Here is a 26971-nt window from a genome sequence, read left to right on the forward strand (position 1 = left end):
CAGGCCAGTCCTACTCGTGGGCCTCCACAGCTCTCATCTTTCTGTGCCCACCATGGCATTCCTGGTGTGCCCTTTGTTCTTTTGTGCAGTGCTGGATTTTTATATTCATAAATTTGGCAGAATATATAAACAGTGACAACTTAGAGAACTTGTGTATATACACCTAATTCATCCATTTAACATCATAAAATGTCAATTGTTTTTCTCCTACAGAATGATTTTAAATGTAATCAGCCTCTAATACAGAAGCAGCAATATGTGCGTAAGAACAGCTCAGGACTTCAGGAAAGACACTGACGTTTGTAGGTAGAGGATCTCATGTAGAATTTTCTGTTTTTGTCTCTAGATTCTTATTCAGCCCTTTCTTAAGCAGCATAATAAGTTATAAGAATGTTACCATCTCGATTTTTTATGCTTAGGTAAATTAATATAACAAAAACTCAGCAAGGCTGAGGGTATGGATGATACTACTTTGTTCTCTGGTATTTTTATCAGCTTTGCATATTTTAGTTATTCTGTAAGTGCAGAGGCATAAATACAGTGATTAGAAGAGTTACGAACTAAAGAGAGAAAAAAAAACTCTTATGTGTTTTAGCTAACTTTTAGGATAATAATCAAGTTACCAAAACATTCCACATGATTTTCAATAAACATAACATTTCTAGATTTAATGTTTTCCATAATTAATTTCTAATTTCTAAATTAATTTCTAGATTCTCTTTCTGGGTTTCTGGAATTTTCTAGGTAGCTGAAATTTTCTGGGTACCTGGTCTCTTTCTGGGTACCTGGAATTTTCCACATTATTATGACATTTTTAGTGGAGGAACATATGAAAATGTTTTTAATGTCATATGTTTTGTATATTTGAAAAAAACAAATATAACTGGATTTTTTAAAATGTGAAAACTAATTCCAGGTAAAGAGGAATTTTTTACAGCTGTTATCTCACTATCAACTGGTAATTCAGCCTCCCAATCGAAGGTTGCTGCTTCTTTGCAAGTTAGAAATGTTTCCTAAGACTGTATTAACTTTAACTTTTCTGGACACTATGCACCACTGAATTACAGTTGATTTGGAAATGCCAGCATAACATAAATCTCAGTTTGTTGCAAAGTATCAGCCTAAGTAAACATTCAGAAGAGCTGGAAAATAAGCATTTTGACAGTAAAGAAAACCCCTGATGGATAATGTAGTCTATGGACTTCATAATTAAACATAAAATCAATTACAGGTTTCACACATAGGTGCACATGACTAAGTGTGGGGATCTGTGGATCTAGTTCATGTTTTGGTTTTGTTTGCTTATGATTGGCTTCTTAGACAAACAGGTACCTGAAGTGGGATTTAAAGGATCAGTAAAGCATAGACGAAGAAAAGGCTGGTCTAGTAAGGAGAAGTAGAGAAAAATGAATTAACTTGCTTTGGTTTTCATTGCTTTCTCTTCCTTCTGTGTGAGTGGAGCAGTTACATTTGTGGTCACTTGGCATATTTCATTTCATGGGCTTTGTGTGTGTGTGCGCATGCACGCATCTGTTTTTTTTTTTTTTTTTTTTTTGAGACAGAGTCTTGCGGTGTCGCCTGGGCTGGAGTGCAGTGGTGCGATCTCGTCTCACTGCAACCTCCACCTCCTGGGTTCAGGCGATTCTCCTTCCTCAGCCTCCTAAGTAGCTGGGATTACAAGTGCCCACCACCACACCCAGCTAATTTTTTTGTATTTTTAGTAGAGACGGCACATCTTTTAAATCCAATAAACCTCACTAGAATGGTTGGCAGAATATACTAAAAATTTAATTAAGATTGAGCAAACTTTATATTCACTCTCTAAGAGATTTAAGTTTTCGAATTATTTTCTCAGTGTCCCTTTATGTATGTCACCCAGGTGTTACGTCTTGATGGGGGAAAAATGTTTCATAGCTAATGGAAATGAATTGACAGGTTTTTGTCTTTAGTAAAAACCTAAGGAATTGACCAAAAAGAGGGGGAGAAGTATCAGCCTATTGTCTTAAGAAAGGTACCTTTTGATGTAAATATTCTTTAATTGAATTTTTATTCCATTTAAATTTTAAAAGAATTGTGCAGCAGTGCAGCAGTTACATTTTAAAATCTAAATCCTCTTAGATGAATTAGATGAAGTTTATCATCTGTTTTTACTTCTGTTTTAAAAAAGGAATTCAGCATAAAGGTGCCAAAGTGTTAGTGTAGGGCCAGAGGTTTTCCTAAAAGACCAGATTTCTCCCACCACACTGTATCAGATCTGTACCACATTCTCCTAGAGGCACCTCTCACACTAGTAGGAGCTGTGCTCTTCTTGCCTTATTTTCCTTAAGGGCTAGGCATTTAGAAGCTTGAAATGAAAACAGTCTCTTGGATGACAGTTTTTCCTGCCTTGCTAAATATCCCAAAAATGTATTCTGAGAAAACATTTCAGTGTCTGGTTTGAACACTATGCTGTTCCATTTGTATCCAGCTCTTTTCTCAGTTAAGAGAGTTATGAGAGTGTTTACTTTTATCTCTGTAATTGTCTGTAATTTAGTTATGGACAGGAATACTTGTTAGAAAATTCAATTTGTGCTAAAGTAGAGAAATAAGAAGTAGAAAATAAAGGCATAGCACACAGTTTCAGTACACTGTCGTAGCAGGATGAGCTGCAAACAAAACCCCTCAGATACCAGGTTAAAGAAAGAAGTGGCTTTATTCGGCCGGGAGCATCGGCAGACTTGCGTCCCGAAAACTGAGCTCCCCAAGAGAGAAATGCCTGCCCTTTTAAGGGCTTACAGTTCTAAGGGGTCCATGTGGAAAGGTCATGATCGATTGAGCAAGCATGGGGTATGTGCCTGGGGCTGCATGCATCAGTTATCAAGACAGAACAGAACAGAGCAGAAAGTTTGACAGTGCTTCCTTATACAACGCCTGGAATCTATAGATAATACAAGTGGTTAGGTCAGGGGTTGATTTTTAACTACAAAACCAGGCCTGGGGTGTGGTGCCGGGCTGTCTATTGATTTCATTTTTGCCTTTCTTTAACTTTTACTTCCTCTTTCTTTTTCTGAGGTATGAGACAATAAGAGAAGTGGTCTCCTCTTTATTCCCCCCTTTGAGAATCTCACTTATTAGTGGGAGTTCTCATTCTCATTTTCACTACTTAGGTCTTCCTGCAAGACAGATTGATAATGATTCATGTAATACATCTGTGCCGAGGTTTTCTGATGAACTAAGGTAGCAACAAAACTTTTTATTGTTTGAAGGAGCAAGGGTAATACACAGGGGAGCAGCAAGCCAGTTCTTATTACTAGCAATACACATACAATGAGGGTTTTAAATTCTCCTATAGTTGGAAACTATTTTTTAAATAAAGACTTAGGATTAAACCTATGCCACACCTGTACAGGCACATGTGCCAACTTTGTCATGTCTCTATATTTTCAACTTCTTGCCCTTGATCATCTATGTGCAGACAACAATTGGTTAGGTTGAATTTTCCACACATTTCTCCTTCAGCTGCTAGTAAATAGTCTAGGGCCAGTCTATTCTGATAGACAGCATTTTTCATTTGGGTTTCTTGCCAGGCTAAAATGGTCAAAGCTCTGCCAGTTTTATTAGTGATTATTTCTAAGACGGCCTGCAACTGTATGATTTAATTGAGCATGTAGCTGGGGGTTTGACTTTTAATAATAGACGTTTTTAAGAGGTAGACATTTGAACTTGTGGGCGTGTGTTTGGGGAAAGAGTTAGTCAGGGTAAAGTTATTTTGAGGCATTAACTTTTTTGCTTCCTAAGGCCATTGGTCTCCTATGTTAGTCTTTCCACAAACATAACATGAGGAAATGCCTAGGCTGCTGGCAATGTTTTTAGCTAAGGGAGGAGGCTCTGGTAACTTTTGGTTTATATACTTAAAGAATGACTTAAAGACTTGGAAATGCTGCTGGGCCAGACGGGTCTGAGTTCTTTGACTAAGTAGTATGTGTACAGTGGGGACACTTTTATATAGGTGCTAGCAAGGACAAAAGAGGTCCTTACCTGGGAAAAAGATTGAGTACAGTGACAGAACAATAGTAAAACAGTATACAGGAATACTACTAGTCCTAAGATGTCTAACTACATTACTTGTTTGACGAGTCCTCAAACTCGGCAGTGCTTAGTTAGCTTCTGGTGTGTGACTAGAGCAGGGCTTGTTGTTTCTTCCGCAGCAGCTTGGTCTCACCTTAGGATTAGCCTGGTTGGATGATCTGAGTCCTACTGGCTGGTTCACTTGTCCAGAACTGCCGGTGTCAGTCAACTGTGGTGGATCCAAGACACAACACCTGCAACTTTAACAGCAGTGGGAGTGAACAAGATTACAATATAGGGCCTATCTTATATGGATCCTAGAGAAATTAGATTTTACTTTTTAACCTAAACAGAGTCACCAGATTTAAAGGAGTGTCAGGCTTATAGGCATTTTTATGTACTTAATTATGAACACTTTGTATGGCTATTCCTAAAGCCTGCATTTGCTTTTTTTTGAGGTCAATTCCCCTAGTTCCTGGAGATTACCTTTAATTTTGGGGACTTATGATTTGCGGGGTGGTTGACTGAACAAAATCTTATAGGGGAAATACCTAGTTTGTTTGATGGGGGTGCACCTGACTTGGAGGACGACCATAGGCAAAAACCTGATTTTAAATGAATTTCCTGCCAATATTTCTTCAGTAGCTGCTTGAGTGTCCAGTTTATGCTTTTTACCTTTTTCTGAACTTTGTGGCTGGTAGGCGGCATGCAGTTTTCATGTGATCTTTAATACCTTTGCTATTTTCTGTACCAAGTCAGCTGCAAACGCTGGCCCATTATCTGAGCCGATTCGTAAGGGCGGTCCATATCTAGGAATAAGATCTCGGAGAGGCACACGGGTTACTTTACGAGCTTTTTCGGTTTGTGTTGGATGAGCCGCCACCCACCCAGAGTAGGTACACACAAGAACTAGTAAATACTTGTTACCTCCACACTTTGGCATTTCTGTGAAGCCCACCTGGAGATCTTCAAAGGGGGTGTTCCATAAGTTTGTATGCTGGGCAGAATGGCTGGACCTTGCCTCGCATTGTGCTGCTGGCAGGTAATACATGGCTGTGCCACCGTTTTGGCAAGGGCTGATAAATGTGAGATGTAGAATAAGCGGCCTAACAACTTTTTAAGTGACTCTTGACCTAGGTGGGTGGTCTCATGCACAGCCAGTACAGCTGTGGCTCCTAGCAGTTGTGGCACAGCTATCTTTTTATCCGGTAACCGGATCTATCCTTCTTCTATTATTTGTCCTCCTGTCTGGAAAAAGTCCTTTTTTTCTTTAGAATAAGTAGATACAAGGTCAGGTGCTTGAGGGAGAAGGGGGGCTGTGACTGACACCCGGTATGCAGCTTTCCTCTGAGTCCCAGCCTCTGAGTCAGCCTGGGAGTTCCCAAAAGCAACTCTAGTGGAAGCTCACTGGTGTCCCCTGCAGTGCATGACTGCCACCTTTTGGGGCCTCTACACTGCTTCTAGTGGTTGCAAGATTTCTTGCTGATGTTATATGTCTTTTCCTCCGGAGTTTAACAAGCCTTTTTCCTTGTATAATGCCCCATGTACTTGGAGGGTTAAGAAGGCATACTGAGAGTCAGCATAGATGTTCACAGTCTTACCTACACTTAATTCTACAGCCTGAATTAAAGCAATGAGTTCATCCTTTTGGGCTGAAATACCCTGGGGCAGTGATTGGGCTTCAGTGACAGTATCCAGGGTTACCACTGCGTATCCCGCACATTTTTCTCCTTGTGGGTTGACGAAGCTGCTCCCGTCCACATACAGCTCCCAGTCCACTGATGCCTAAGGCTGGTCCCAGAGGTCAGGTCTGCTAGAGTAAACTGAGTCTAGCACCTCTACACAGTTAAGCTCGACAGGGCTCTCTGATACCGAGAGCAAGGTGGTGGGGTTCAGGGTGTTACAAACTTCAGTGGTTATGTGGGGATTTTTACAGAGCAAACTTTGGTACTTGGTTAGTCTAGCATTCGTCGGCCAATGATGTCCTTTGGTATTCATTAAAGTCACCACAGCATTGGGGAGCTTTTATGTTCAGCTTTTGCCCAAGAGTCAGTTTATCTGCTTTTTGTGTTAGCAGGGCAATTGCTGCTAAGGGCCTCAAACACGGGGGGCAACCTTTAGAAACCCCATCTAGTTGTTTGGAGAGGTAGGCCACCGGCCTCAGCCAGGGCCCCACAGTCTGAGTCAAAACCTCAACTGCCATTTTTTTCTCTCTCTGACACATACAGTGTAAATGGCTTTGTCAGGTCAGGCAGACCCAGGGCTGGGGCTGGCATGAGTTTCTTCTAACTCACGGAAGGCTTGCTGCTAAGACCCCTATTCAACAGGTTCCTGGTCACCCCCCTTTGTGACTTGGTACAGAGGTTTGGCCAGTACTGCAAAGTTTGGGATCCATAACCTGCAGAACCCTACAGCTCCTAAGAATTCTCTCACCTGCCTTCCGATCTTAGGCTCCGGCAGGTTGCAAATGACCTGCGTTCTTTCTGATCCTAGACTGCGCTCCCCCTGTTGGATAGTAAATCTTAGGTAGTGTACCTGCTGTCTGCAGACCTGAGCATTTTTTTTGGACACCTTATACGCACAGTCCTCCAGGTGCCTGAGCAGGGCATCTGTTCCTTTGGCACACCCGACTGCCGTGGCGTCTCCCAGCAGGAGGTCGCTGACGCACTGGAGCAACACACAGGCTAGGTCTCTGGCGGGAAACTTTTGCAGGTCTTGAGCCAGGGTCTCCCCGAAGATAGTAGGGGAGTTCTTGAACTTTTGGGGAAGCCAGGTCCAAGTGTATGAGTGGTGACACCTGACCCTGGATCTTCCCACTGGAAAGCAAGCAGTTTCTGGCTGTCAGGAGCTAGTCTGGTGCTAAAGAAAGCGTCCTCTTCAGGTCCAGGCAGGTGAACCAGCTGTCCTCAGTACATGAGCAACTGGTGGCAATCAGCCTAAGTAGGGTTATGGGTCTGGATAATAGTTTGAAGCAAATTAATTAAGGCTTGAGGCTTTTTAGTATAAGATGGGGTATTCTTTCAATTGAGGAGATCAGCAGAGGTGAAGGGTTGATACACAAAGGCACACCTTTCTACCATATGCCTGTCTTCGTCTACCCCAGTATATCGCTGCTTCCTCAGGGGCATTTGCATAGCTTGAGCAAGGCCAGATTTGAGACTGCCCGCTTGACTATCTTGACTTCCTTCCCTGGCCTCTCAAGGCTCTGATCCTCCCCTTCGAGGTGAGACGTGGGGCGTGTTAGCTCCTAAACCTGGTTCCTGGGGTGCTGTTGGCCTCGGTAAAGGAGGGGTAGGCTGGGACATATGGAGGAAGAATTTCTGTTACCTCTGGCGGCTCCTGCAAAACTGGTTTCTTTTGCTGTTTCTGGGATTTCTTCTTTTAACTCTGTGTCTGCTGGCGAAGCTGCTCTTGTACTTGTGGCTTTTTTTTTTTTTTTTTTTTTTTTCTCGCAATAAGCCGTTAAACAGGGCTGGATCTATGCTGGTTTTGTCTATATTATATTTAACTATGAATCAGTATAAAGGAATTTGGTCTGGGTACACTGGCTACCTCCAACCCCTGTCACCACCTGAAATACATGGCCAGTTGTTCCCTGTCTGTAGTTCTTTCGGTTGGCCATCCAACGCCAAAAGAGGGCAATTCTGATTTACATTCACAGAGAGTTCTCAATCTGTTGGGGGTTAACTTAACTCTATAATTCCCTGCAAAACGTTTTTTAAGGTTCTGTAACATGCACTTTAATAGCGTAAGTTTTGGATGTGTCGATGACTTTTTTTGTTTTTCTTATTTTTTCATATATGTATGTTTTTTAACACAGTTCCTAGCGGAGTGGGCTTACTTTGAGAGTAACTTTTTTTTTTTTTTTTTTTTTTTTTGAGACAAAACAACTCTCACACTACAAGAGAAGGAAAGGGTGAAAGGTCACTCACTTGTCTAATTCACACTAAATCAAAATTAAAACCAAAGCCAAAGTGTCGATAAAGGCACGCCTGTTCATCAAGCAATTCAAGCCAAGTCAAAATCAAAACCAAAACCAAAGTGCCAATAAAGGCACGCCGTGGGGGATCAGGCCATGCTTCCACTCAAATGGAGTCGGCAAGTTCCTAAGACCGTCTTACTGTATTCCAGATGTCCGACTCCAAGCACCAGTTCCTTCCCAGTGTTCAACCATTGCGTTGATCCTCCGCAGGGGCCTGCCGTGCACCGCTCTGATGAGGTATTCCACCGGGGCAAATGCCTACCTGGGAGCACTCTCAGGATCCGCGTCGCTCAAGCTGGCTGGAGTCCCCACAGGGATGCTCCAGAGGGCAGGCCTAAGCCACGTAAGGGGCTGCCTCGACCATCTGTTAATTACCTCACTTCCTGGTCAGGGAACCAAGAAGTGTAGCAGGACGAGCCGCAGACAAAACCCCTCAGACACCAGGTTAAAGAAGGAAGTGGCTTTATTTGGCCGGGAGCATCGGCAGACTTGTGTCCCAAAACTGAGTTCCCTGGGAGAGAAATGCCTGCCCCTTTTAAGGGCTTACAGCTCTAAGGGGGTCCATTGTGAAAGGGTCATGATCGATTGAGCAAGCATGGGGTACGTGGCTGGGGCTGCATGCATCAGTAATCAAGACAGAACAGAATAGAAAGTTTCACAGTGCTTCCTTACACAATGCCTGGAATCTATAGCTAATACAAGCGGTTAGATCAGGAGTTGATTTTTAACTACCAAACCTGGGGTGTGGCACCGGGCTGTCTGACTATTGATCTCATTTTTGCCTTTCTTTAGCTTTTACTTCCTCTTTCTTTCCTGAGGTATGAGACAATAAGAGAGGTGGTCTCTTTCCTTATCATGAGAGCTGTGACAGAAGTGTATGTAGGTGTCACAGGAGCTTGGGAACAGGCGGGAGCAGGCAGTGCTAGAGGTGTTAAGGGTTAAGGAGTGAGTTGGTGGAGATGTGGCTGGGGTACCAGGAGGACTTCAGGCAGAGGCGCCCTGTGAGCATGCTGTGTGTAGAGAGTCACAACAGTGTTGTCAGAAGTGGAACTTGGATTCTAGCAGTAGTGGAATTAACATCAGAAGGCATCCTTTGAAGTCACGTGAAGGCTTAATAAAATTACAGTCACCTGAATGTCAATTTTACTTCTTTTTGGATTTTATTTTACTAAGTAAGAGGTTTATCTTTCTCATGTCATGTGGACTGTGGATATCGGTGAGTCCAGAGCCCAACAAAATCATGAAAGAGCCAGAGTCGGCCGGGCGCAGTGGCTCTTTCCTGTAATCCCAGCACTTTGGGAGGCCGAAGCGGGCGATTCACAAGGTTAGGAGATCGAGATCATCCTGGCTAAAACGGTGAAACCCCATCTCTACTAAAAATACAAAAAAAATTAGCTGGGCTTAGTGGCAGGCGCCTGTACTCCCAGCTACTCAGGAGGCTGAGGCAGGAGAGTGGAGGCGGAGCTTGCAGTGAGCCGAGGTCATGCCAGTGCACTCCACCGTGGGCAACAGAGTGAGACTCCATCTCAAAAAAAAACAAAAACAAAAACAAAAACCAGAGTCCTTTACCCTGCTGCTCCCCTCCCCCCAGTATGGCACTTTTGTCCTCCTGGTTGAGGTGGAAAAGGGAAGTATGGAAAGAAAAAATGTTTTCATGAGTCTTTGTTTTTGAGTTTTTTAATTGGAAAGAATTTTAACTACTGAAAAGCTGCTTTCATCTGTAGTCACCAGCTTTGACATTATGCTGCATTTGTGTGTGTTCTCTTTCTCTTTCTGAGCTGCTTGAGAGTAAGTGGCAGACGTTATGGCCCTGCAGCCGTGAATACGTGGGCACGGATCTCCTCAGAAGTAGGATATTTATTCTCTTATGTAACTGAGGTCCATTGATGCAATATATTGTGATATTGTGGTTACTCAGACTCATGGTTTTGGTAAAATTGATTGTTAAATGATAATCTAAAAAAACTTTGCAATATTTTAATAAACTCAAGAAGGTATACTTTAAGAAATAATGTAAATGATAGAAACAAGGTAGCCACTAGAAGATCCATCAGAACAAAACAGGAATGTAATTGATTCTGCTAGTGAGAATACCTTAGTTAAACTAAGTCTAAACATGTTTTTCTTGTTCTTCTCCAAGAATAGTTTGTTTACAAGAAACAAATATCTACCCGAGTTAGCTTAAATATAAGGAGACATGTGGCAAGGATATCAGGTGGCTCACAGAATCTAAGTGAAGTGAAGTCACACAGTCCACTGAAACTGGGGACCAGAAAGTTGGCGGGAAGTGAGGCAGGCAGCAGTGTTTTCCACCTCCCATTCTCACGTGGTTTCTCACATTCATAGCCAGGCTGCTCACTTCTTCTCTGTAGACTGCTTTTCCTGCCCAAGACTGTCATGATTGCTCGAGAGGTGCAGGCTGAGCTGTGTCATCATGACATTCTAGCTCAGCTTTCCACATCCAGCTGGCATGGTTTGGATATGTCCTTCCAATTTCCTGGGTGCGGGAAGCTCCCTTGCTTCCTGCCTGGCCTGTTCATTGGCTGGTTGTCTCCCCTTTACCTGCTGAGTGAAGCCAGAGTGGGAGGATGACCTGACTAGTACAGTGCGTGAGGCCCATTCCTCAGAGGACTTTGAAGGACTTCCACAGAGCTGCGGCTGAAGGACTTCCACAGAGCTGCGGCTGGACTTTCTGCCCTGTCTGCAGGGCAGTTCTTCTGGTGGCCTTGGACAGACCCAATTCTGTCTCCTTTCTCACTTGCAGCTTACAAGAATAACTAGATATGCTGGGAATGTAATATCCTCAGATAGGGAAGGACAGCCTGGAATAGCCTGGGCTCCGTTCCATACTCCCTTCCTCCCCGCAACAGGGTGAGCTTCAGCACATTAGCCCAACACATCACGTGGCCCCCAGGGTGTAAAACTCAGGGTGGGCTACTTCCTGGGGTCCTTCAGCTGCCTTGCAAGTGAGGCATGCACAGATGAGACTTCATCTGCCCTGGGCTGCTTTCTTGCACGTTTTGGGGACTGGCTTGCCATGGATCCCAGGCCTCTGTTGTCCCTTGCTGCCTATCTGTAAGTAATAAATCGGCTTCATATAGCCTCTTATATGTGGCTGTTCTGTTTCTCCAAATTCAGCCAAGTTGGTAACCAGTGCACAGTGAACTTTTCATATTTTCTTCTTCTTCTCTTCCAAAATACCAACTTATTTTTTTCTGGTCTGGTTGTCCTAATTTTAAAGACAAAAAGTATAACTTAAAAAAAAAGAAAAAAAACTGGGCTGACCAAAAAAATCATGTGGTGCTAATCTCTTATGTTTGGTGTGGGGAGGTTTGAGGAGGGCAGCTGCTCTGGCCCAAAGGTTTTCAGCCTCTGCCCTCAAATCTCCAGCTGTCAGTCATCAGCCAAGAGCAGAACTGGAACCACAAGACTAATTGTATTAATTATTTATTTGTTCATTGGGGAAAGATGAGTGAAGCGTTTATCTTGGTTCTGGTGAAGTCAGGACTGTCTTCCTGGAGGCAAGCGGCCTGTGCTGAGGCCCTAAGCAGGGCTGACCCATGTGATGGCGAGGGGGAGGGCGGGGCTTCGTGCTTTGCTGGCCTTCTCTTGGCTCACATTTGGTGCCCACCTCAGGGTAGCACCTAACAAATACTGTCGAGTGGATGGCATTGCCAGAAGGGACAAAGCAGGGGATCTGCATGGAGTTCTGTTGCCTAGAGGAGCACGGCCCAGTGAAATTTAATGCAAGCGACACAGGAGAAATGCAAAAATTTCAAGTAGCCATATTTTTAAAAGTTAAAAAAAAGTGAAGTTAATTTTAATAATGTTTTATTTCACCCACTATATCTACATTATTTCAACGAGTAATCGGTGTAGAATTTTCTAATGAGACATTTTCCATTTTTTTCACACTGAGTCTGAAAAATCTGGCAAGTGCTTCACACTCAGCACAGATCAGTCTGCATGTGCCCCATTCCTGGGGTTCAGTAGGCACCCATGCCGAGTGGCTCTTGGCCCCTGTGAGGCTGAGGACGGAGGCTGAAGGGGCGAGTTGGGAGAGATGTGGCTGCCGAGGTAGGGGAGCCTTCCTTGTCACGTTCAGGAGTGTGGACATTTTCCCGGAATAATGGAAGCAATCAGAGGACTGAACAAGGGGGCTACTGTGAGAAGGCTTGTGTTTGACATCACCCTTCCTGCTGCGTGGCAAGTTTAGAGGCAAGAAAACCAGGTGGGAACTCTTAGATCACTCTAGAGATGAGGCAGGTGTTCCCTAGGTAATGATGGTGACAGCAAAGACAGAGGAAAGACCAGTTTTTTTAGTTATTAAAAATATGGAAGTGACAGGGCTTAATGATTGCATGGAGCTGGTGGCGAATGAGTCACATCAAGACTGGCAGTCTGGCTTCCGACCTGCAGCTGGATGTTTTCCATTGACTCACACAGGAATGTAGACGGAGGAACAGGATTGTGGTGGCACTGAGGAGTTCATTTTTTAGACACATTGAATTTGATGTTTCTGCGTTCTAGCCGAGGAGAAATTCAAAAGCTGGAAATGTAGGTTTAGAGTTCAGGAGTAAGACATATAAGCTAGATTGAGAGATTTAAAGTAATCAGTCGAGTGAGAGTGGAAGTCGTGGAAGGGGATGAGATTACCTGAAAAAGGGTGTGTAGAACAGGGGGTCTTCACTGGGGAGGTTTTGGATTAACTCCCTGAAATTGTACGCAGTAGGGGAAGAGTCCATGCTTTCCACAGGAGTCTCAAAGAGCTGTGTGATCCAAGAAAGGCTAAGAACCACCTGCTGCCATGGACTCTGACAAAACTTGGAATGGGCTGACAGAAAAGGAGTAGATTTTACCCAGGGAGGGTGGGATGGTAGCAGTTAAGACCTTAACTGCTTAACTCTAAGGAGAACTGGCTGGAAAATTAGGTGAAAACCAGGAACATGTGCTGTTAGGGAAGGAAAGGAAAACAAGTATATTTCAGGAAGGATAGAGTAGTGGTGAGCAGTGTAAAATAAGCTGAGAGGACGAGGAAGGGAGGACTGAAAAGTATGCAATGGGTGTGGCAGCGAGAAGGCCATTGGCCACCTGGGCCAGGTAATTGATGGAGGCAAGACCCCGAAGAGCCAGGATGGGATGGTTACTTAGGGAAAGTAACCAGGTGGGACTGTCTACCATTAAAAATGTAGAAAACTTTCCTGCCGATACTCCTCCTGCTAGTGAGACCAAAACATCTGTCCAGACTAGCTCAGATTGACTGACTTAGCAAATACATATTTATTGAAAGGAATTGCTAATTCAGGGGTGGGGTGAGGTGTCTAATTCATGCTGAATAAATGTTTTCCTCATAGCTAAAGATTTAACTTGTTATGGTCCAAACTAGTGATTTGCAAGTAGAAGTGGGGCTAGATAGTGGGGAGGAAGCAGAGCCATTCTTTAAACATGGTCAGAGGATTCCCTGGTCTTTCTCCATGATCTTGTGTGCCACAGATAGCAGGAGGGAGCGGAGGAAGGCAGTCCTATTTCAGATAATGGGAGGGAAGAGAATTCGGATTATTGAGGCACTAAGGAGGCACTAACGAAGGATGTTATCTTTTGAATCTTTACACATCTCTACAGTAGATGGGTAGATGTTCTCCTGTTTAGAGATCCTTTCCTTTTTTATGCCTTAGGGTTTCAAATATACAGAACTAACTTGGCGGTGATAGAATATATTTGTTGTTTGAATCTCTGTTCTTCAGATAATGTTCTGAAGTTCCTCTGGGTAGCGGGGTAGAATAGTATCTATTCAGAATTTGATAGGCATGATTTACTTTAATCTTGTTGAAACCTTGTTGAAATCTCTGTCAAGATAAAAAATGTGAAGTACCTTAGATTTAAAATATTATATACTTAAAAAAATTGTTACTAGATAAGAATAGTCTTTTTATATTGTGGCAGCTAAGGACCAGTTAGTTTCCTGAAATAAATTTTTAATCTGAAGCTTTAAGAGAAAAAAGCTTCCAATTTGGAAAAAATTGTTAGAAATTATTTTGCTATTATGTCATGTTAAATGAGAGCAAATATAAAGTATGGGTATATAATCAAGGTTGATTATTAAATATAAAAGTAAATGTATAGGGGTGTCTGTACAACAGATTATTTACTGTTGTTGAAAGTGTTTTTATTTGCAGCATAGCACTGGAAAGAGTAACAACTTTTTCAAAGAATAGGGGACTATTAGAGTGGCTTGTATTAATGTTTTTTAATGGAATAATCTTTGGATAGTTTTGAGTATAAATTGTGATCTAAAATGTTTAAAACAGAATTTTGATTTATTTTACATTTTCCTGATTAAAAATTTTGCCTAATTTTTCCCACTAAATGATTTCTTGTCAATGGTCAGTGCCCTTCAGACCAAATTGTTCATATATTATGCTTTTAGGAACATCATTAACATGCAGTTTGAAACTTAGAGCTCTTCATAAAGGAGAACATACAAGCAAGTCATCATACTCTGGCATTTTTCTCCCAGTTGTTTTTGTCTGTCTCTCTCTCCTTTCTTCCTTCTCTTTGTTTAAATTGTGCTGGTCTCCCAGTTGGGGTAGAAGATAGTATTATATGGTCCTAATGTATTTTAACCTTGCTGACTCTCCTTTTGGGTACTCAAGATTTTCTCTGTCATATGTTGTTACACTTGATTTTGTTGGTTCTGGCCCGATATCACAGTCTGCCTTTCTGCCCATCGCTGTGTAAGGGAATTAGACGGGGCAACCTAGATGACAGATGAACTGTCAGGTGGAAATGGTGTCAAGACTGCTGCATGCTCAGACAAACCACTGAGCAAAGTGCCTTTCTCCAGTTTCTGATGCTTGTAATAGAATACCTGAAACTGGGTAATATCTGAAGAAATGGAATTTATTTCTTACAGTTATAGAGTTTGCGAAGTCAGGGTTGAGGGGCTGCGTCTGTTGAGGGCCTTCTTATTGGTGAGGACTCTGCAGAGTCCCGAGGTGGCACAGGCATCACATGGCCAGGGGCTTAAGCGTCCGCTCATGCTAGCCTAGGTCTCTCTTCCTCTTTTTTTTCTTTTTTTTGTATTTTTAGTAGAGACGGGGTTTCACCGTGTTAGCCAGGATGGTCTCGATCTCCTGACCTCGTGATTCACCCGCCTTGGCCTCCCATAGTGCTGGAATTACAAGCGTGAACCACCGTGCCAAGCCTCTTCTTATAAAGCCACAGTCCCACTCTCATGAAAAGTCGTTCATCTATTAATTCATGAATGGATTAATCTGCTCATGAGGGCAGAGCTCTCATGACCCAGTCGCCTCTTTAAGGCCCCTCCTTTCAATACTGCCACATTGGGGATTAAATTTCAACATGGGTTTTGAAGGGGACAGATACTCAAACCATGGCAGAAAGTTTCAGAATTCCAATATTTGGAGAAAAAAATATTGGTTCTATTGTCATATGTCTAGATTTATTTAAGTTTGTAGGTAAGCTGTTACCTAATATATTTTAAATGCCAGGTTGACTGATCTAGTCACATATACTTGCACTAAAGCCAGTGTATATCTAGTATAGGTGCTGTTGTTGTTGTTGTTGTTTTTCCAGCCAAGGTTATGTCTCAAGGATAGTTATTTTTGTTCAAGAGAACAGTAATCGGAAGGATAGGTTCATCTAATGATGTAACAGAAACCCCAAATACCATGACTTAAATAAGAGAGAGATTTGTTGTTATCTTACATCCAGGGGTGGGCTGGGCAGACCAGAACTAGACAATGCGCAGAGATCCAGCCTCCTTCAGCTCAGTGCACTACCATCCCTTGGGCGTGGCCTGGTCCTCTTGGCTGTCGGGGTGGCAGGAAGCCAGGGAGCGGGGGGGATCTTCCAGGCTGTGGGGAGGCTCCTGGAAGTTGTCCTTCAACACTTCCATCTTATACTGTATTGGCCATTACTCAGTCTTCTGGCCATGTGTAGCTGCAAAGGAACTGGGAAATGAAATCTTTCCTCTGATAGGCTATGTGGCCTACTAAGATGAAAGGGTTATGTTACTGAGGAAGGAGAGAAAAAGGATATTGGGGAACATTAGCGATCTTCTCCCCAAGAGTTATAAATCTGTACTCGTCTGTACTAAATTATAAATAATTGCTTTGATTTTAATTCTTAGATTTTGGGGGGCCATATGACCTACTTCCACTGGCAGATAATTTAGAATGCTGTGGTTGTGCTTGGGTTTCTGGACCTTTTAACGTCCCTCTTCCTTTCAGAGTTTGAGAAAAGTCTTGTAATCCGTTGTTTGTAGGTTTTTGAAAGTTAATATTTGGTAATTCTGATGGCATAGGCATTGCCAAGAATTTTTGTTTTAATGTTTGAAATGTTTAAGAAATTAAAACAACCGAAGTAGTTATACTACTTTTATTAGCTTACTTAGAAAATAATAAATTGTAGATCACATTTAAATGAGATTTAATTTAATTTAAAAACTGGTTTTTGACAGAGAGGGTTGGTGATAGTAGGTCCATTCATCACCTCCTTATAAAGTTTATATTGGATTTGCAAATTTCAACATGTCTAAATTTTCTGTTTACCATTTTGGGGAAAGCTAGAGAGATCGATGGTTCATCCCACGGTGAGGCAGCAAGCGCATGCTGTGTTGTGACCCCATGGGAAGGACGCACAGCCGCGTGACCACATGGAGAGCAGGCTTAGGCCCAGGAGGGTTCTGGGCAGAGAGGAGATGGGAACTGTGAACAGAAGGAAGAAGCAGGGGAGAGAGCTGTGCATGCAAACACATCCTGGTAGGGAGAGCCTCACCCAGCTGGGGAATTACCAGACAGCTGGAGTCTGTTATGAAGCCAAAATAAAGTAGGAGACATGCAAAGTGGCCACATCACGATAAACCATCTCTGCTTTGATGTTCTGAGTTCTTTCCTGAAGGCTGTAGAAAACCAGCGAGAGGTAAAATAACTGTGTCATTTTAGCAAGGCCACTTTAGAGATAGTGGTTGTGGGGAGGGTACTGGATTTTCGATTGTAAAAGACTAGAGGGCAAAGACCAGTATAGAGGCTGCAGATCCAATCCAGCCATGGTGAGAGGCGGGATCAGGGGTGAGGAGGGTGGGAGAGATTCAGTGTATGGAGGAGAGAGGATCTGTGAGACCTGGATACCAGTTGGATGTAGAGGAGAAATCCGAGGGGAGGCGACCAGCGACTTCCCAGGTTTATCCTTGACATTCTTAGTTACCAAACAAAATCACACACACAAATCAAAAACCTCTGTCACCTTCTATGTAGTGTGCCAAAGTTGTATAATCTGCTTTATTCTTTAAATAGCTCTGAGACTCATTTCAGGTGATTTAATTCATATTGAAGAAACATCTGGCCCACGTGTTTTGGTTTATTTTAGTTTTTGCATATCTTGTGGGAAAATGGATTCTCTAAAGAATAATTTTGTAGGCTAGGAGATCCTTCAAGTATAATTATAAAGCTGATTTAATTCATTTTCTACTACATATCATTAAAACATTGAACTAATTTTCTAAAATATTTCGTTACTGTGGATTTAGTTGAGCTTTCTTATGTTATATGCAGATTCTAATTAAAAATAACTTTTAAATTTTGTTTGAGCAATTCTGCAGTTAGATTGTGGAGTAGTTGGTAGGTTTAACTGCTGAAGACTGGCTCTACAGTGTTGCAGCACATTTTCCTTTAGGAGAAAGATACGTCCTTTTCCGGGTCTAACTCTCCTGGAGGACTCTTCAACTATCAACAGTCATCGATCTCTTAGTTTATACCAGGGACTGATCTGAAAACTGGAAGATGATAAATGGGACACCATCTCCACTCTCATATGCTCTCAGTCTTCCTAAATATAATTCAAGAAAAAGAAATCTGCAATAAGTCTTAAATGTGGACTTGGCTTACATGCTATCTTCGTAATAAATAGAAAATAAATATTCTTATTAGAAGCTCTCGTAACTGCACAGGCATTTCTCCCACACTGCACATTGTATAACTGGATTTGTATGCAGTGCAGTTGGCTAGGGGTGTGCCCTGTGTTGTGCAGGTTGCTTTTGGTTATAAGTACTTGATGGTCAGGAACCAGCATTTAAAAGGTAAAGGAGTGTTTGCTGCCAATTCCATTTCTTTGAGTGACTCAGTGCGTTGCCTGCCCATCATAACCACACATTGGAAAAGCAATGAAACACGGAAGATACTGCCTATCTGTGACAGAGCTGGTGGCAGCAGGGGAAGAGGACAACTCTGGAGCATAGCCAGAAATAAAGAAACACAGGCTTTGTTTAGTGGCATTTCGATTTTACAGCTTATTAAAAAGAAAAATAAAAAGATTTGATTAGTGGAATTCCTGTAGGAAAAATAACTTTGTTATTGCAAATTTTACATAAATTGCTTTTAGAATACACTCTTTAATGCAATTTCTTTTAAAATGTACATTTTTGTTTCTTAGAACTACAACTCCTATAAATAGACTCTAGAATAGACTTTTAGAATCACTGATCTCTTTTTTTTTCCTTTTTAATTTCATGGATCACCTCTTTAGGGAGACTGCTAACCTATTAGTCTTTGAATTTAGATGCTGTGAGAAAGGGAAGTGTCTAGTGATCATGAAAATATGTTTGAGAAAATAAATTGAGGATTTGCACTGTGATGTTCTTTATCTTTTTTATTCTCACAGCTGTACAATAATGTATCTCCAGCCAGTGAGAGGAAGAATAATGTACCATGAGGTTGTACTATTAGTTGTTAAAACTGTGAATTTTGAAATCAGACTTGGTACCAATACACTCCCCACTAATCTAGTTGTCCTAACGTTACAACATGTTAGTTATCATTGCTAAACTCGAGTTACATATCCATAAATGGGGCTCTTCTGTACCTTTATGGGTCTTCTTGTGAAGAGTACATAAGAAAATGTTTGTCAAGCAGCTAGTGCAGTGCTTAGTCACTAGCAGGCACTAAAAAATGGTACCTGTTGTGATGTTAAATACTGTTTTTCCTAGGCTGAGATCAAAATACTGTAGAAAGAGTTGGACTATATAGTACTTACTCTTGGAATTTAAATGTTTTTGTAAATTATATACAGATGAGAGAGGGCACTGCAGTTTTCCTATAAACAAAATTTGTTTTTTTCATAAAACAAAATTTGTTTTTTTTTTTCCAGTTCATAAAACAAAGTTTGCTTTGTGTTCAAAATGATGATAAAAGCCAGAGGAATCGCTGAATTTATAACTAAACTATAGTGAGTTAGCATTAAAGAAAGCAGAGCTATATAAAATTATTGATGATTTATTTTTGCCCTTTACCAAATATAAATCTGTATTATAAACAACTATAAAGTTTATATTTTCTAAGATAAATTATATATTTAGAAAAGAATAGTTTGTTAATTTATCTTATACCAACTTGTTTTCCAAAACAGGATAAGTAAAGAGTAAGAAACATGTAATTATGACTCAGATGTAGTTTTAATGATCATTATGACACACCTACTGAAAGAAGTAGGCTGTAGAATTCCAAGAACATTATGGTTTTAGTTATGAAAAATTTACATACCAAAGGAAGACCAGAGTAAACAGTACAAAAATGCTGCTAACAATGGGTTTTCTACTTGACTTTGTGGGCAGGCAAGGCCAATAAAGGAAAATAAAAGAGACTTAGTAGTTTTCATTGATTAATATATTTCTCAGTAGAAAAATCACTTTTTTCCTGTCACTAAATTACGCAGCTGAAGTTACCATGTGTTTCAAGTTATGTAGGTAAAGTTAGTATGTTGAAATACTATTATAGTGTCTTCAATTACAGTTTTAAAGAAAGAAACATCTGTAATGTTTGAGTCTTTAAGCAACTAAATATACTGTGACTGTGAGGCATTTGATTAGAATGGGTAATGGTCTTCCTGTTGTTTGAAGAGTTACTATAGCTAAGTAAGTGCTTCCTGGTGCCCTAGCTCCTAACAGAATAGAACCTAGATAGTTAGTCGCCTTCAGAATGCCCCCGTCAATTCTCCACCGCCTCAGTGGTGCCTTGTGGGAAGTGGAAGTCAGTTTTTCAGGGTTTCTTCATCAGATGTAAACTCTATTGCAGCAGTATGATCTCTTTTGTGAGCTGTTTATGTACTTGGGCTTTTAAAAAGGGGAGTAGGTTTTCAGACTGCCCTTTTTTCAGTTGCAGAGATGTTGAGATCTCAGGAGATTTCAGGTGTGGATGAAGTTAAAGAGAAGAAAAATATTGCACCTCACAAATTTTGCATCTTAGGTAGCAGAGGCAAAGATTTAATGTCACATTCCTATGGATTGCTTGTACAAGTCAGGCACCTTTTGACTGAATTATAAGGTGAAATTTTATTGTATTGATCTTCATGTATAGAGAGAAAGGCTGACTCAATACCAAGATTAATTGACAAAAGATCTCCTTGCATCCTTTGTTCTAGATACATTATTATCCCCTGAGGTAAAATCTATACTAGTTTTTCCTTTTGCACTCCAGCCTGGGCAATAAAGTGAGACTCAGTTTCAAAAAATAAAATAAAATAAATAAAAGCCAAGTTCAAAGGAGTAGATTTTCCCCAAAGTTCGTATAGGTTAGGTGTTTTTAATACCCTTTTCAGTAGAGCCACGGTTCAGTTCCTCCTGGTATGTTAGCAAGCCATCTGACACCCCACATGCCATAACAAACAGCAATTTCAGGAAAGCTTGAGGAGGAAATTGGATGATTCTTTCCATGAATCCTGTCTGGGCTCTTCTCTTGCTGGGCTTTTGGCATTTTGACCTAAAACACTCAAGCCAGGCTCACAGAGTTCCACCTGGGGCCGCTGATGTGCAAGTTCTTAGTTGGACCCTTTTTCATCTATATGAGTCCTTGCTCTTCCCCCAAATCCAAATTACATAAACCCTGAACTAGGCAGAAGAAAGGAGGTGCTGATTTTTCTATGTGTCACATACTTAGGTCAGGAAGAAGGGGATGCCTCTGGGCTACCTTGTATGTATGAAAAAACGAGAGTGAAAGCCTGGCTGGGTGTGATGGCTCACACCCGTAACTCCAGCACTTTTAGGGGCTGAGGCACGCATAAACTCAGGAGTTAGCGTCCAGCCTGGGCAACATGCCAAAACCCTGTCTCTACAAGAATAAAAAAATTAGCCAGGCATGGTGGTGAGCACCTGTAGTCCCAGCTACTCAAGAGGCTAGGGTGGGAGGATGGCTTGAACCCAGGAGGTCAAGGCTGCAGTGAACTGTGATCTCACCACTGCACTCCAGCTTGGGCAACGGAGAAAAACCCTGTCTCAAAAAAAAAAAAAAAAAAAAAAAATTGTGTAGGAGAGGATGTTACCTGTAATGTATATCTTTGACCAGGAAGACAAAAAACGAGTGGAAGATGGTGGGGTGGAAGCCGTGACTGCATGTGTGTCTTTTCATTCTCTGCTGGAACAGCCCACCTGTGCCGGGTTTTACTGTCCTACTTTGGCCCTACAAGAGTGTTTCTTTTGTGAAGAAATAATTATCTTCACCACTTGTTGTCTCCTAAGTATTAGCGAAGTGTGATATGAGGAATGAACTACCCTCATGCCTCTGGAAGGGATGGAGCAGGCTGGGAACCTGTCTGTGACCAGATGCACAGGACCCTTTGTGGTAACTTACCAGTTCCCTGCCTGAGCTCCTGGAGGCTTTGTCGTGCATTCTTACTAGTCGTTTTTGAAAACTTACATTTAGAACTTGGTCCTTGACATCAGTCCTTTAGGGAGAGAACCATGTCTTACTGTCATTGAAGAGTGGCACAGTGTCTTTGAGTACACTTTTAAAATGCTTTATAAGGCTCCACACTAAATAGTCTAAAATTGAAATATTTGAAGACTTCTCTAAAATGAAGCATATCTAACTTCAGGCTTGATTTCTCACATATATGCAGGAAAAATATAAGATCTGGAAATCTGCCATAAATATTATTACCTCCACCACCAAGAAAACAAATCTGTGTGACCACAAATGCTCCCAAGTTGCAGGCATTCTCAGAGTAGCAGCATAGATAGTGGCTGTAAACTCTTGTTTTTCCTGTCTAACCAAGGTAATAGGATGTCTGCCCTTTCAGCCTTTGCATGAAGTAGACATGACTATTTACTTAACTTCTGGTTGGAAATAAGATCCCATTGTCTAAATTGTGTCAGCGCAGTTCCTGGTAGCACAAGAATATTAAACACTTTAATATGACATCCAAAATTAATGAGTCAAGTTATAAGAACTTTCCTTGAGGGATGGAAAAGATCATAACCCACTTTCATGTCCTGGGACGCTTCATTCAGTCTCACGGTATTAGAAAGTGAGCAGCCTTTGGGTTGGGGCGGGGGCGCAGCACTTCACATGCTTTGGGCCACCAGTTCCTCCTCCCTGCTGCTCCGCCACTGCGTGACATTTCCTTCTCATCTGCATTCCCAGTGTTTCTGTCTTTTCTGTCTTAAAATCTTTGCAGCTTTGGCCTAGGCTGCAGTAGCAGGGGGAGAGCAGCGCAGGCGAAATGCTTGCCTTCTTCTGGACCACTGTGGAGAGAGGCGGAGTCACATTTACCTGTGGACATCGGTGGCCCCCAAAGGTGGTTTCTTGGCAACGCTCACACAGTTGATAGACGATAGGCAAGAGAGGATGTCATCGACAGTGCACCTGCTGCTTGCAGCCCAGCCAGGGCCTCCACACCCAGCGCCTCCTAGAGCCCCCATGAGAATACCTGGGAGGTTATGGAACTGGAATGTAAACCCACGTCTCTATTCCAAACTCATGCTTTTTTGTAAGAGGAAAACTTTTAAATAGTTTTTTCTTGAAAAGCCTCTTTTTCTTCCTAATTGGTTCTAAAACAAAAGTTTGGGCAAGTGCCTCAAAGGAAAATAGGGACAAGATTGTTTTCTGTTGTGGAATTCACAGTGGTGTCTGTGTGTACTTTAGAGCCAAGCGTGCACATACTGTGGGCGCATGCTTATTTTCTGAAGGTGAGTGCTCTAAAAGGATTGGGGACCACTGCTCTGAGCCCCAGTTGCTCTACCTGTGGAGTGAGTGTTGCTGCTCAGCTCCCGGAATTGTTCTGTGGCTCTGGCCTGACCGTCTCTGTGCGGGCTTTAGATTGTGCTGGGGCAGAGTGAGTGCCCCAGACCAGTAGCTCTTGTTAGTGTGGGGACTCCCAATGCTACTTTTGGTGATTTATTTTCATGTACTCTTGTGTCATCCCAGGGTGAAGATACACATATTCTCTAACAGCAGGACATTTGTTTTTCATTTATGAGGTCATTCAGAATCGTAATTGAGGCGATTTTGAACTTCTTAGATTGCAGCAGTGGCAGTAGCAGTAAACAAGACCCCTTTATCTGAACAGGAAAGTAGTCTTTCCCCAGGAAGTAACTATACTTCCTTGTAATCACCTGTTTGTGTAATTGTAATAACTTTACAAGTTATTCATAAAAATACAAGAATGACTAGTTTGTCGTCATAACTTGTGTATGATACATGAAGTAGAAGTCATACAGTACAAGTACTTTTGAAATTTGGAAAAGTTTAATTTTGTAGGACTTTATTATTTTTGGATGTTAAAGTAAGTATGTATGACAGTGCATAGTGTGTTTCAATTTTGGAAGTGATTCTTTGCTATTGAAATTCTCATTCTCCTCATTTCATTCTTATTTTTTAGGGAATACCTTGGCAAGCAGCTCCAATCCGAGCAGCCCCAGACCGCTGCCGCCCGAAGCTGAGCCTGCCTCTGGCCTTCCCCTCCGCCTCGATGCAGAACCAGTAGTGGGAGCACTGTGTTTAGAGTTAAGAGTGAACACTGTTTGATTTTACTTGGAATTTCCTCTGTTATGTAGCTTTTCCCAATGCTAATTTCCAAACAACAACAACGACAAAACATGTTTGCCTGTTAAGTTGTATAAAAGTAGGTGATTCTATATTTAAAGAAGATATTACTGTTACATATACTGCTTGCAATTTCTGTATTTATTGTTCTCTGGAAATAAATATAGTTATTAAAGGATTCTCACTCCAAACACGGCCTCTCTCTTTACTTGGACTTTAAACAAAAGTCACCTGTTGTCTCTTTTCAAACCAAATTGGGAGAATTGTTGCAAAGTAGTGAATGGCAAATAAATTTTAAAAATCTATCGACCTATCAATCTCTATCGATCTATGTCTCTATCCAGCTCTCTGTTCATCTGTATATCATCTATGTATCTACACACACACACACACACACACACACACACACACACACACACACACACACACACAGTCTGCAACTATTCCTTAGTGGTAGCATAGCTTTAAAATCTTAGTTTTTAACATGATACTGTGGTTCAAAAGACTTCCTTTTGGAGTTCAGTGAAAAGTTTTCGTGTTAGATTTATTTTCAATACTTTTATCCTTGGTTTTTAGTGCCTGAAGTTTGTTTTGTCTTATTACATTTTGGTTTAAGCATTGCCAATAGATACTTTATTCTCTCCCCTTTTGTTTATAGAACCATATCCCTTTAGCGGTACATATGTGGCATGCAGGCCTCCTCTGAGGCTTTTGTTTTTTTAACCCCATCAGCTGATCTCTCTGAGTCTCATTTTTCATTCATTTTCATGTTATTTTCACTTTTTATTCCTAGCAGTTCTATGAATATTGAGTAGATGTGCTAAAGCTAATAAAACATTTATTCTAGTAAGTTTTTTCTCCTATAGAAAGCCACTCATAGAATCCATCTCCTGTTTAAGAATCAAAGATTGTTTCATTTTCAACATAGAAATCCTGTGGGAGAAATTAGTTAAAATTATGGATAAACTAGTCAGTGGGTTCATGTGACTCGATTTTCCTTAAAGGGGTTCATGTTTGCCAGAAAAGAGGTAGTCTGATCAAACTAATTTTTTCTTTTACTAAAAGTTTAAACATTGCTTATATGTAGTTCACTTTTCGAAACGTGGAAAATCATTAAATAGAGCTTTTCTCATAGTAATTACAGACACTGCATTAGCAGAAGATCAGTTTTCATGTTAATATATTAATGGTCTGTAAAATCTTTAGGATTTTAAGGCACTCAATTTCTAGAAGTCCTAGTAACCAGAGACACGGCCATCTTCTGAATTTCATAAGAATGCATTGATTGTTTGGTGTCATAGTTTCTGATTTTAGTTTCATTTTGCACAGCCCTGTAGTTGTAAAGTAGAAATCAGTGACAAATCACTCTTGTAGAAAGTATTAGTGCTTTTGTTCCTAAGAAGTGCTTTTGTCCATGGGAAGCAATACTCCCATGTAATCATGCTTTAATTATTATCTTGTATATTAAAATTAATTCCTTCGAGGTACCTTTTTTCTGCCTTAAACTTTTACACTCAACTTATAGAGCATATAGTAATTATGAAAGCAGTCACTTTCATTTTTCCTTTGCTTATCAATGTTTTTGATTAACATTCAATGCTTAAACCCTCCTTAAACTATAATACCACCTACATGTTCAATTAAACTGCAAACACCTAATGGAGCAGACTTATAAATATGACAAACCAAATCTTAGAAATTGCTCACGAGTCAAATACAGGTAACTCTACCTAGGGATACAGGTAGTAAAAATACTCAAGCATTTTTAAGCATCTTTAAAACAGCCTGAACAAAGAGCCCAGTTATTACAAAATGTGTTATTACACCTAGATATAAACACCATTTACACAATGTAATCAGTATAGGATTGTTGAATTTCATTTTCTCTGTACTTATTTTGACATTTTCCTTGGTTTCATAAGTCCTTACCTAATCTAGACAAAGACCGGGCATTTTAGGCCAGCCATGGTTAGTGGAATAAAACTGCTATGAATCATGGAACTGTGGGTGACACTTTGTGGTGACCATGTGAGGCTTTTGCAGGGACTAAACAACAAACTTGGAGACTGGCAGTCTTGGGACCTGGGTGTGACCATCCAGATGCTGGTGGAGTACATTTCTTTTTGTGGTCAGTCTCCGACCCGTCCCCCCACCCCACTCCCCCTTTTTTTTTGTCAGTTGAGTTAAAAATCCATGCTCTTCAACTGGGTTTGAATCTGTTACCTACATGTCTCTTTTTTGCAACCTGGTGTATGAGGGAGGTTTCTAAGTTCTTGAATGTTGCTCATCTCAGAGATAGATAAAACCCTAATTTAAGTGTTGAATGCCTTTTCCAATAGGAGGCAATCTCTCCCCTTTCTGTCTTAAAATCCTGTTGTGTCTCATTGACCCTCTGTTCTCAATTTGTCAGGAATAATGTCACTAAAAAAATATTGGGGAAAAAAAATGTAGAGTTGAGGTATTGCTTTATTGGATTTTTTGTTGACGGCATAATAGGTTATACAAAGTTTTCCAGAAACCAAACTAAATAAACCAATTGCTAAAATATCCAATCTGAGCAGGCATACATCGTAATTTTTAAAAAGAAAACTTCTGATTTCTAGATTTTGAGAAGCGTATAGACATTCTCATTAAAGGGAGAATGAAATTATATCTTAATTTCTTGGAAAATTCTTACTTTGGGTCTTGTTGACTCTAATTTTTAAAAAGATGCACCTCCTGTTGGCAGGTGAAGCTCATTCCCACACATCGTTCCTAGCCAGGCACAAATATTAAATTTACAGAATGTCTCCAGTTGCATCAAAGTAATTGGTGTTAATTTTCATATAATTAAAATTTAAATAATTTCTAACCTCTAGCTCTTAAATCTTGGAAAGCACAGATCCAAATTTTGATGCTTTTGATTTATCCGAAAATTAAAAGCTCTCTGTTCTCATTCTTTGCCTTTGAAAATAAGAATATTTTAGACTAAATTTTGAAACCACTCAAAGTTGGTAGGTGGCAAAGTGACTTCCCAAATACGAACCTTGTGATGAAATCTCTTTTTAGTTTGAAATTTCTCTCTTGTTTTGCTGTACAAAATGTTCTGTTCTGGTTAAGAGATGTGCCT

At 41.0% G+C, this 26971-nt stretch overlaps 1 protein-coding gene across 2 annotated transcripts in view; it reads left to right on the forward strand.

The window, feature by feature from the left end:
* The window catches only part of LOC105482300 (ATPase H+ transporting V1 subunit H), a 121012-nt gene extending 96959 nt beyond the window's left edge, over nt 1-24053 (forward strand). For both annotated transcript variants that reach the window (XM_011742328.2, XM_011742329.3), the window contains one exon: nt 23699-24053. In XM_011742328.2, the coding sequence (XP_011740630.1) occupies nt 23699-23759 (61 nt within the window). In that variant the 3' untranslated portion in view covers nt 23760-24053. The remainder of the gene's footprint in view (nt 1-23698) is intronic.
* The last annotated feature ends 2918 nt before the right edge of the window (nt 24054-26971 follow it).

Source organism: Macaca nemestrina, chromosome 8 (assembly GCF_043159975.1).
Source record: "Macaca nemestrina isolate mMacNem1 chromosome 8, mMacNem.hap1, whole genome shotgun sequence".
In the NCBI taxonomy this organism is placed as follows: domain Eukaryota; kingdom Metazoa; phylum Chordata; class Mammalia; order Primates; family Cercopithecidae; genus Macaca; species Macaca nemestrina.